At 39.3% G+C, this 12,017-nt stretch overlaps 1 protein-coding gene across 2 annotated transcripts in view; it reads left to right on the top strand.

Moving 5' to 3' along the window:
• Window positions 1-6,946, top strand: part of gtf2ird1 (GTF2I repeat domain containing 1) — a 48,097-nt gene extending 41,151 nt beyond the window's left edge. The window contains exons 21-27 of one of the 2 annotated variants that reach the window (XM_023274637.3): window positions 725-753; window positions 871-918; window positions 1,002-1,079; window positions 3,851-4,043; window positions 4,439-4,476; window positions 4,556-4,662; window positions 5,910-6,946. In XM_023274637.3, the coding sequence (XP_023130405.1) occupies window positions 725-753; window positions 871-918; window positions 1,002-1,079; window positions 3,851-4,043; window positions 4,439-4,476; window positions 4,556-4,662; window positions 5,910-5,978 (562 nt within the window). In that variant the 3' untranslated portion in view covers window positions 5,979-6,946. Of the gene's footprint in view, window positions 1-724; window positions 754-870; window positions 919-1,001; window positions 1,080-3,850; window positions 4,044-4,438; window positions 4,477-4,552; window positions 4,663-5,909 lie in introns of both variants that reach the window. The other variant, XM_023274636.3, reaches the window with a different exon arrangement.
• Window positions 6,947-12,017: the final 5,071 nt, after the last annotated feature.

Here is a 12,017-nt window from a genome sequence, read left to right as displayed (position 1 = left end):
ATCCACCCACCCACCCACCCATCCATCCATCCATCCATCCACCCACCCACCCACCCATCCATCATCCATCCATCCATCCATCCATCCATCCATCCATCCATACATGCATCCATCCATGCATCTAATCCATCCACGCATCCATCTGCCCATCCATCCATCCATCCATCCATACATCCATCCATCCATGGAGCCCTCCATCCATGCATCCATCCATTCGTCCATCCATCCATGCATCCATCCGTCCATGCATCCATCCATCCATCCAGCCATCCTTCCATCCATCCAGCCAGCCAGCCATCCATCCAGCCATCCATCCATCCAGCCATCCATCCATCCAGCCAGCCATCCATCCATCCATCCAGCCATCCATCCATCCATCTGTTCAAGCATCCATCCATCCATCCATCCATGCATCCATCCATCCATCCATCTTAAATGCCTGGTAGCTGCTTTTTCTTTAGTTTTGTTTGAGTGAAATGAGGCAAACCACCACTAAAAACTCTCTTCTTAGTCGTTATAAAATCAGATTCTAATGAGCCGTTGCCCAGTGGACACTAGACAGCAGCCACTTTCCACACAGAAAAATGTTTTTCTTGTTGGAAATTACTTCTTGTATTATTTCACACAGTAATTGTCATATTTTAATGCCTTGACTGTTTTAAAATGTTTGTTATTTAATCCTTTAAAGTGATTTAACCTGCTTGTATCATTTTGTTGTTTTCAGACCTTTTCAAGGACTTATTCCAAAACCAGGTATGAGCACAGTTTAAATTCTCTTCATATAACCTGATGAATCATCCTCCAGCTCAGAGAACCAGAAGTAACAACATGTAATATCGACATTAACGTGTTTTTCGTTCATTTTCTCAGCACCTCGACGAGTCACTTTACTAAAAAAGGCGTACGCCTCCATAAGTGGTGAGGAGAAACTTTTACTGCCGCTGTTTGATCAGGAGGTTTAATTTGAACGATGTCATGAGCGGCTTCTTATCTCCTGACAGATGACGACGACATTAACCGCATGGGGGAGAAGGTAGTCCTTCGAGAGCAAGTCAAGGAACTGTTCAACAAGAAATACGGTAAACAGACTCGTCAGCTTGACTTTCTGACACCGACTTTGGTGCAGCTTTTAAAGAACAAGGAGGATGTGCCTCATAAAAGAAGAACTCGGCTAGATTTGTGGCAGATATTAGCGACCCAAGGGAGAAAAAACTTGTTTCTATGAGCATTTTAAAGCCTCAATCTGAACCAATTTGGAGGTAACTGAAATCTAAAATGATGTAAACTAACTTTATCATGGATTCCCAGTTATCAAAGAGGAACATTTTGGTTTGGTAACTTCAACATTTCAGTTGTTGATGGGAAAATAATTGACTGTCTCTCAACAGTTTTCATTTTTTAAACCATTGCTTGTGCTTTTCCACTCTGATGATGGTTATTCTAAGGTTTTGCAGTTCTTCTGTAATGTTTCCTTCTTTATTTATTTATTTCTGTGGCCTCTCAACCGACCCACCACCCAGACGGTGTGTGTGTGTGTGATTAGACAAATAGTCAAATTTATCCTGTGGGCTAATAAATGAATCAACTGTTAGATAAATAAATAAACGAATGAAAGTCAAGACAGTTTTATTCTTGACTACAGCATTTTATTAAAGCCTGACATAGAGTGTAGTCAGTGAATTACTGCATGGCCACAGGTGCTACATGTATAATGCTGTGGTTTTCCCCTCTTCAGGCGCTAATGGTACAGTCCGGTCACGAGCACAAACACAGAAATAGAAAATCTGCATGCTGAGTCATTTTTTTCTGTATTTCTGACATGAACAATTAGAAATTAAACCGAGAGATAGTTAAAAATGGGTTAAGTAACAGGGAGAAAAGGTTAATCAGAGCTTCAAAGCCATTTTTCATTTATTTAATTTTGATTCTATGAATTGAACAAAGAGCTGCAAAGCTGCCATGAAAATAAATCCAAGTTTCCTACTAACATCCTCGTACTTCTAATGTTTTTGCCGACAGAACTCGTCTCAACAGTGTGTCGAGGATGACATTTTTCTTGAATCCTGTTTAATATAACAAGTTCAGTTAAATGCACCTCGCATGTAAGAGCAAGGAGACTGGAAAAAGATCTTCTTCATGCAGAGGTTTTTATTTTTACCAAATTTATCTCACTTGTTTAATGATAAACTGCAATCTTGAATTAAATAATGAGACAGAGACACTGCAGATTTAGGGCTTCAGTCAGACACAATAAAACATGTTGCAGAGGATCAACTAATGTTACGAAGAATCAGAATGTCTTTATTGTCATTGTATTAAAACAACAAAATTGAAAGTGCTTCCTTAAAGTGCATAATAAATAAAATAAATAACATTAAAAAAGCAAAATAAAATATCAAAAAAAATGTAAGACCATCACTATAAAAACATCCATAAAACCATCCAATAAACCCATTAAACACGAGAATTATTTAATGTGTCCTGAGTGTAGAGCAGAAATGGCATTTGCAAAGAAACTATTTCCGAGTCTGTTTTTGTTTTCAGAGCTCTATAACGTCTGTTCAGAGTTCAGATAATAATATAAATATAATAATATATAATAATATACAGTCCTTCTATACAGACATTTGGCATCTATGGGCATCATCTTATCTCATCAATTTTGACAAACCTTAACCATTTACCCACACACACACACACACACACACACACACACACACACACACACACACACACACACACACACACACACACATATATATTTATACACTACTGTTCAAAAATTTGGGTTCACTTTGAAATGTTTGAACGAAAATCTTTTTTTTTTCAATGAAGATAACATTAAATGAATGATAAATCCAGTCTAGACATTGTTAATGTGGTAAATGACTATTGTAGCTGGAAACAGCTGATTTTTAATGGAATATCTCCATAGGGATACAGAGGAACATTTCCAGCAACCATCACTCCTGTGTTCTAATGCTACATTGTGTTAGCTAATGGTGTTGAAAGGCTCATTGATGATTAGAAAACCCTTGTGCAGTTATGTTAGCACATGGAGAAAAGTGTCAGATTTCATGGAAAACATGAAATTGTCTGGATGACCCCAAACTTTTGAACAGTTGTGTACATGAAGTGTGAAGTTTGATAGTTTTATTGTGCAGCTGTCAGTTAGAAATAATCAGCTGCATTGATTGATAAAATAAACATGTTATAGAATAGAATAGAATAGAATAGAATAGAATAGAATAGAATAGAATAGAATAGAATAGCCACTTTATTGTCAACCAGAACATACACTAGCTGGTGCACATTATGACGGAAATTTCGGTGCAACAAGCTCACCATCAGACTGATAAATACAAAAACAAAAAAACGTCTGCAGCCAAACCTTCTACATATGTACATTTGATACACAGACATGCGTTTTAAGGGGTTTTAATCAGTGACTTGAAAGGGATTTTACAACAAATGTGTGTTTTTCCACTCTACAGCATCACTATCTTCCTGCATGCTGCAGTGTGATTAACAGCTACTTGCTGTGGGCTAAGAACCTGTACAGCAGCACCTTGGAATAATTACCATCATACATTCACTGTGTTTCTCCTCTGCTTGCTCTTTTCTTACAGTGAGATGCAAAAACAGAAGAAAAAACGTCCTCACTGCACACACTTCATGCCTATAACAAGTCAAAGCCACGAGTTTTCACTTTATTTAGAGGACAATGAGTGTTTAATTTTTTTCACAGGAGAGCTGACTAGAAAACCGTGTGTGTGTGTGTGCGTGTGCGTGTGTGTGTGTGTGTGTGTGCGTGCGCGTGCGTTGCTGATGCTGTTGTCGTCGTGTTCAGGCGAGGCTCTGGGCGTGGACCGCTCCGTCGTGGTCCCGTACAAGCTGATCCGTGGCAGTCCGGAGTCTGTAGAAGTCAGTGGCCTTCCAGACGACATCCCCTTCCGCAACCCCAACACCTACGACATCGTGGGCCTGGAGAAAATCCTTCAAGCCGCGGATAAAATAACATTCAACATCAAGAGTCAGCTCCAGTGAGTGTCGAGACAGCTGAATATTCAGCAGCGCGGTAGCTGTCACCACACCGCATGTTTCAGAGCAAATGCAGGGTTTCGCTTCTTGGTAGTTAAGCTCATTATGGTTTATTTATGCTTTGGATTTAAATCCAGCCTCTGAGATGTCAAAGAATAAATCTTCCCCGGCGAATGTAAATAATAAGAAACAGCCAACAATATTGTGACATTGAAGCAGTTAAGCTATGATGAAAGAATGGAGGCAAAAAGCTTAAATTTACCTTTTCAAGTGCAGCCCGAACAGCAGGCTCATGCAAATTACCCCCTTTTGTTTTGTTAAAGTATAAAAGAATAATAATATTGATTGCATCTGTGAAAACAACCTGAAACGACCCAGTTTTTTCTCTCTCCTGCAGGCCTTTTGCAGAAATCTGCAGCCAGGCTTGTAATACAGGTGGGTGATGTGAAAATTGATGGAGTTTAGTGGAGTTTTCTGCTGCAGAGTAACAGCGTGTGGTTTGTGTTCATAGCAGGAACAGACGCCTCCACTAATCGACGAAAGCGCAAGAGAGTTCAGGAGAGCAACCGAGTACCCGCCTCCTCTGACCTGGGGATATCGACCAATCAGATTCCAGTGATGGTGCGTTAACCCTCCAGTCGTCCTGCGGGTCAAAATTGACCCGTTTTAAAGTTTGAAAATGTGGAAAAAAAAAATATTTTCACTGTGAAACTTCTGGTGTCCACATTTTCAACATTTTTGGGAAATCTTTAAACATTTTTTGTTGGAAAAAAGAAATGTTAAAAATGTTTCTTAAGAACATTCTCAAAAAAATCAAAGTGAAAGCTAACATGAATTCAGCCATTTAAGTAGTTTGATTTGCTTCCTGACATGGAACTCATCATGGTGTGTGAATCACCACCCTCAGTGTAAACAGATGTTTCACTGCTGCACAGGACTTTTTCTTATTCCCTGGATAATTAGAATTATTGTTATGGGTTGGAATTTCCTCATTTCGGCTTTAAATTAGTGTTTAAATATCGAATATATACAGACACACGCTGACCTGCAATATTCTTTCACTTATAACAAAGACAGATTATTTGCAAGAATGTGAATGAGAATTGCCTAAAAAATCCTCTAGAGGCTTGAAAAGTGGCAAAACTCAGGCAGCATAGTGCAAAAAATAACACATTGAAGTCAGTAATCGGTTCTTTTTTCATTTAAACAGATTAACAGACATGTTTACAGTACATTAGTGTTTTAATTCTTTCTATGAAAACCATTTTCCAGGTAATGATTGATCCACATTGCTGATTTTCTTGGAGTTGTCAGTTTTTGTTCAGGAAGAACAGCGCCCTCTAACTACTCTACGCTGTAACTCCATCCTGTAAACTTCCTTTCAAATCTGACCTGATGGCTCAGAATGTCAGAGTGTTTTAATTAGACTTTTGAACATACGTGTGTTTAATGAAACCATAGTTTGGTGTAGACAGATGGAGATACAGGAAGCTCCATCACTTCTTTCCAATTAACTAAAATTAATCTTTGACCCATTATTGCTGCAAAGGTTGTCACCATTTATCATAAAATCAGAGGGTCTACTGTCTAAAAACTACTAACATTGTTTGGAAATGGATCTGTATAATTTAGGACATGGAAAAAAGAAGCTCCGATCCCAGGTAGAATTAACATAACGTTATATTTTTGCAAGTTTAACTGTAGAGACGTGCACGTGATTGAACTGCAGTGCACGGCTGTGTGTTTAACTGTAACTGCTAACATTAAAACTGGTTTTGGGGCAAGGTCAGCAGCATCTCTGCAGTAATGAAAGCGTTCTGTCCACCATTACGACTGACTCTTTTCCCTGTGTTCTAATCTGCCTGCAGCAGTGGCCCATGTACATGGTGGACTACAGCGGAGTGAATGTGCAGGTTCCCGGGAAAGTCAATTACTGAAGGACAAGTCAGGACTGCAGCAAAGGGATTAAAGGAGGAGTTTGACAATATTCACGACTTCCCCCAACACGCGACACTAACGCTTCATCAGAGTGCTACGACTAAACGATCTCTCCGGTCTGAACATGGAGAGCTGCGGGTTTGACTCCTGAACGTTGACGAACAACAGAATGTATGTGGATCGAAACGTTGCAGGGCTAAAAGCTTGGCTTGTTTCCTGCCTCCTGCCTCCACATGGTGCAGATGGGACGGCTTTCGGTTTTTGTTTTCCTTCTAATCATGGCAGTAATGTTGTTTTTCTTTTCTACAAAGCTGAAAACACTACTAAAGTCATGTTATTTGCCCTTGCATTTACAAATTGTCCATCCACTGAGTCATTTCTTGGATCCAGCATTGGGTTGCAATGTAATACTGACAAAAAAATGTCTTTGATAATGACCTGGTTCCATATTATTCAGATATTTGTACTTTTTATTTATTATATTTATTGAAATATAACATTATGTGCAGGGATGTAAAATATATTATTCTGTTATACAGCTCTTTGAGGAACTATCAACACTAACACAGATGCTACTAGTCACTCCTTAACTACAGGTAACCGCTGATATTCAATTTAACAGCAGCAATGAAGTGTCTTAATTGGGAGTCGGGCGACGACAAGACGTCGGAAAATTCAAGGAGACAAAATGGACTCGAAGTTTGCCCAACAGGGAAAAATCTCTGCTCACACAGCAGCAGTATCTACCTGCAGTAAAAACAAGACCCTCAGTAAACAGCCTTTTTATGTTAGCACTACATTAACGAAATGTAAAATACGTCATTTAAGAGTCAGCCTGAATGTATCATGTAAAGAAAAGAATGGTATGTTATTCTGCGATGACTGTCTCTGGACTAATGATATTTAATATGCTGTACCTTAACGCCAATTAGGCCTTTGAAATAAAATGTGTTGCCTTGCACTTTGATTTTGTGGGAGTTTGTTTTCTTATGAATTTCTGATCAAGTTTGTTAATGTTTAATAGAGCAAGTAAGTCAGTGAGTTCCTGCGTTTCTACAATTTTTTTCTTGGGTTTTGGATAAATATGAAGCAAAAAAAAAAAAAACATCTACCAAAGAGAAACTTAAGATTACTGATGATTTTTCACTAAATACAACAAATAGGAAATCCTGCACTAATAATGCAGGACGAATAATAATTGCTATATTTAGATTGTTTTAAGTGGGGAAAAAATGCTAATATTCTTATTTAAATTTATTTTAGCAGCTGTCACAGCACACACTCTAGTTCTCATGGATATTTCTTGGTAACCATTAGCATTAGCCCAACCGTGCTTATTGTACTATAGTGTGCTTACAGTAGCAAGTACCACTCAAAATTCTTTTATTTTTATATGTACAGTAGTTTCACACGGTGTTCAAAAAATTCAATGCTTCTTATCTTTAATGTTTTATAGTCAAAATCAGCTGTAGTTAGTTAGCTAATTAAGCTAATGTTAGCTTTTCCCTCGCTGTTGTCAGTTAGCTCCCTCAGTTGTTTGAAAATTGAGAAGGGGGAGTTTGTATGCCGCATTTTATGCCATTATTTTGAACAAATATGTTTGAGAATGGACTATTTATGGCCGAGGTGCCTTTGGATACTTTTCTGACCTCACTGTTGGCGTTACTTCATAGAAAGGTATGCTAGCATTGACATGTTAGCTGCTAGCTTGCTAGCTAAGTGTGGTTGCCCTTCAGTAACCAAAAACTCAGCATGGTCAACTGAACAGCAATGTCAAGCCCATATGTGCTAGAGGTTTATTAGTTGCACACAAATCTATCCATTTATTTATTTATTATATTTTCAAAATATGTTTTAATTTCAACTGAAGTTTCAACCATACAAGCTTTTTTGGACGAGGAGTGTTTGTCAAACAAGATGGCAGCTGTTGCCAAGTGAAGTTTAAAATGAGGCTTAAGCTAACGCTAAAAAACATTGCACATATGATGTTAATACTGTTTTTTTTAAAAAAAATAATATTATATAGTCCTCAATGCAACTCGGTAACAGTATAAACAATATGAAATCAATTTTCACGTGAAAGCAGCCTAAATGCCTGGCTAATACTGTTAGCAGACAATACTAATGATGCCGTTGTGGTATTAGCAAATGTTCCTGTGGTACAATACCTCCAATACTACATGAACGGAATGTTTTACTACAGCAACACCGTATTGTTCAGTCTTACATTGTTCGTCATATTGTATTAGTTTTAGTTTGTATGACAGTTTGACTTGGACGTTTTTATTGTTTTCTGTGTGAAGTGCAGTTCCTCACATGGCCACTTGAAGCTTCATGCAAAAGTGAGTCAATCCCCATAGAGTTAAAATGTGCAACTTTACAGCAGAAATAAACTTAAATTTACATGTTTACATCGTCTCTACAGCTATTTTTTTCCCTTCATGACAACTACACAAAGGCTGAATTTTGATATAACGGTTTCAATTAAATTCAGGCTTAAAGCTGTGTATGGTTAAACCACTGTTCAGGAAATCTATGAATAACGTCACTGAGGACCAGTTTCTTTTTTCTAAAAAAACATGCAGCATTAGCTCTTATAAAACAAGTTATATAAACCTATATAGACCTAGTACTGATTGCACTTTCTAACAGAGTAAATGGTAACTGTACTGCATGGTTTTCCACATACAGGTGTTCAGTCTTTTTAATATCAGAGTTCCACAGAAATCATGCGGCGTTTTACTGACGGACGTGTGTTTTTCACCCTTGTTATCCGTAACGCTTTACTTCCTGCTCAGGTAACTTGAACCGAAAGCGCTGCTGTGCACTTAAGAGTCCATTAAGACCGAGTTAAAGTGAATTTTCCATGCCAAGCAGTCGAGTTCTCCTCTTAACATTTCCACTACAAATAAACGTTTGAGTGCTTGAAGAGGCATTTATTCAGCAGGAAGTGATGGGTTCAAGCCACGCACCTCGATAACTTTCACAACACACAGGGCATACACAAACAGTGACCACTGCCTTCATCTTTAAGGCCTTGAAAGCACATTTTCTGAATTGTCTTCTTGCTATGACTGATAGGATCTTGCAGAAACACAGTTCTGCCACAGAGATGGTTCGGTTTATATATAAGAGGTCACGATATTTGTGTGTTTTTTGAGCTTTTCTCACTAGAACGTGCAGGAGGGGGATTAGTGGACCAATCAGAATTGAGCAACACCTGAGCTAAAACGTCTTGACAGCTGTTGCATTGGAGGCGGCAGCTTGGTTTCCCGTCATGGTGCCGCCAACTCAGGGCCGATTTCACGCTGAGAGCCTGGCCGGCATTTAAGCCTATTAGCAAAACCAAAGTCACTCTGCGGCAGGTGGAAACTCAACTTGACCTGTACTTATATTTTTTGCTAATTTGCTGAGATGCTTACGTACACTGCCAGGCCTCAGCCAATCAAATCTCATCAAACTGCACCCACGCAGTCCTTACGAAGCAAAATGGCTGAGTTTTTGTGCTGCACTTTTAATAAATAACAACCAAAGCTAAAGATGCTTTTTTTCCCCAGCTTTATAAGTCTTAGGGGGCTGGATTGGAGGTGTTTTTATTACAAACAGTGGAGGGAGATTATGAGCAATGACGCAGACTGCTCCCGCCAAGACTGATGCTGCTTCCTAGACTCATCATCCTTAATTATCACCCCAAATTACCAAAGAGTTGCTCCAGTCGGCATTCAGATCCTCATCACGAAGTTCCAAAGTGGCAACCAGGGACCAGTTGCTGCTTTGTCTCCCACATTATAGAAGCCATCTTCCTTTAAATTTAGGACCCGAGCACTGACAGTGTGTAGAACCCCATTACAGTGCAAGGAATTATTTTTTGCCGTAAAGAATCACATTTTTGAGGCGTAAACATGCTCAAACACTCATGAAAATTGCACACGGATCAGAACTGGTGAAAAATGTTATATTTATTGGAACACGTACGTGTGGCAAAATGACTCCATAGCGCCCCCTGCAACAGTTGTAACATCTACTGCGGGCAGAACACTTCATCAACCAAATTTAGTAGGGATAAGTCAATGGCACTCATGCCTTAAAACTAACAGGAAGTCCACCATTTTGCAGCAACTGTGAGATTTTTTTTTGTTATTTTTGCTCATTTTCAGGGGTTAAATCCTCATAGGGGGAAAGTCCAAGGCAACTCTAATTTGACCAGTATATACAACAGGCCTTAATGATGAAATTTGATGCTTTGCTATGAAACAGGAAGTGCTGTCTAACTACCCTCTACATGCTCCAAGCTGCCTCAAAGTTTACATGTTTGATTGGAGTCCTGCCCTGACAATTTTACAGTTTGTTACGATCCAACCTCTAGGGTTGGCTGGATGCAACAAAAATAACCAGATGTTATTCATTCAGGGAAATTAATTTATTGCTTAGTAGCAAATGGAACATAAGAGATAACAAAGAACACAAGACTGGTGGATGTTGCCAAATCAAAGAACAGAATATAACAGAGCGAAGGCTAACAGAATTTGTAACTAAGCTAAACACAAACAAGACAACTAAACTCCTTAGCTAAACTTAAATACAGGAACAACACCCACCACGAGTAACAAAAACGAACAGCTTCTTCACTAAGTTGGCGGACTGCCAACTGGAGCCTCAGTCTCCACCGAGTCTGGAGGCTCCACACCAAATTAGCAGCCGCCAGCAGAAGCTCGAAGTGTCTGTAGAACCCACCACAAGTATCTACAGACCAAAAGACACAGAAATACAAACAAGATATTACTCACAGAGGCACCAAGGTGGACTGGTCACAATCACCAGCCGCCCAGACTAAGAGCTAGGTTGCAGTTATATGGACATGTGCAGTGATTGTGGGAGGAGCAGTCGTGGTGGTGGACCAATCCGAAGGTAGGAAGGACCAGGGCTGGGAGGAGGTCTGGAGCTCCAGGTTAATCACTCCTCATTAGTGCCAGGTGGGAATCTGGAGCTCAGTTGTCGACCAGGTGTTGTCAATCCACGCCATCCAGCCACAAAAGGGTGTACAAAGGTGCTTTAACCCCCCCACAGCCATCACAGACCATAACAAATTTCATGTACTATTGTTAGCTGGTTACCCATATTCATGTTCTGCCATCCTCTTTATACTGGTTTACAGTTGTTTCTTCCTCTTTATAATGGCTCCCAGTATGTTTCATCTTCTTTACGTTGGCTCCCAATATGTTTTAGCGTTGTCACACTGGTTCCTAGTATGTTTTAATCTCTTTATATTGGTTCCCACTATGTTTCAGCCTCTTTAAACTGACTCCCAGTATATTTTAGCCTCTTTATATTGGCATCCAGTATGTTTTGCCTTGTCAAACTGGTTTCTAGTATGTTTTAGCCTCTCTAAACTGGCTTCCAGTAGATTTTAGCCTCTTTAAATGGGCTCCCAGTATGTTTTAGCCTCTTTACACAGACTTCAATATATTTTATCCTCTTTTTAAACACCAATTTGAGCTTTTTTATGTATTTTTGTAAGACTTATTTGTTTCATTTTGCCTCCTTATGAAGCACACTGTAACTCTGAAACTCTAGAATTCCTATGATAGCAGCACCTCAGTGGCTTTTTGAGTAGCAAACAGTCACTATAATCCGTCCAGAGGGGCTAGTGGTAAATGCTTAGTGATATCTTTTGCGACATTAAACTTTGGGGCGAAAACTTTGCCTTTTCTTGTTTTATCTACTGCGCTACTGCAGATTTTCCATCTTAATTTCCTCTGTGCCTTCTCCGGACACCATTAGGTGCATGATGGTTAATCTATAACGCTACAGGAAACCATTAGCTCTGATTAGCTCAAATAGTCGGCAATATGAAGCCATCTACGAGGACCCCGAAGTGCAAACACTACAATATTCACCTGCACATTAAAGAATCATAAGTGATTATTTCATATTCTTTTCCCAACCCCGAACCTTGGATCAAAAACATCACTGAAAGATTCTCAGCGGTACCCAGAGGAGAAAATCTTACTTCTCAAAGTTAGCTCTTCTATATCTTG

This window comes from Amphiprion ocellaris, chromosome 14, assembly GCF_022539595.1.
Source record: "Amphiprion ocellaris isolate individual 3 ecotype Okinawa chromosome 14, ASM2253959v1, whole genome shotgun sequence".
Taxonomy (NCBI): Eukaryota; Metazoa; Chordata; class Actinopteri; family Pomacentridae; genus Amphiprion; species Amphiprion ocellaris.
The sequence above is the reverse complement of the archived record's forward strand: the minus strand, read 5'-3'. Positions and strand labels throughout refer to the sequence as shown.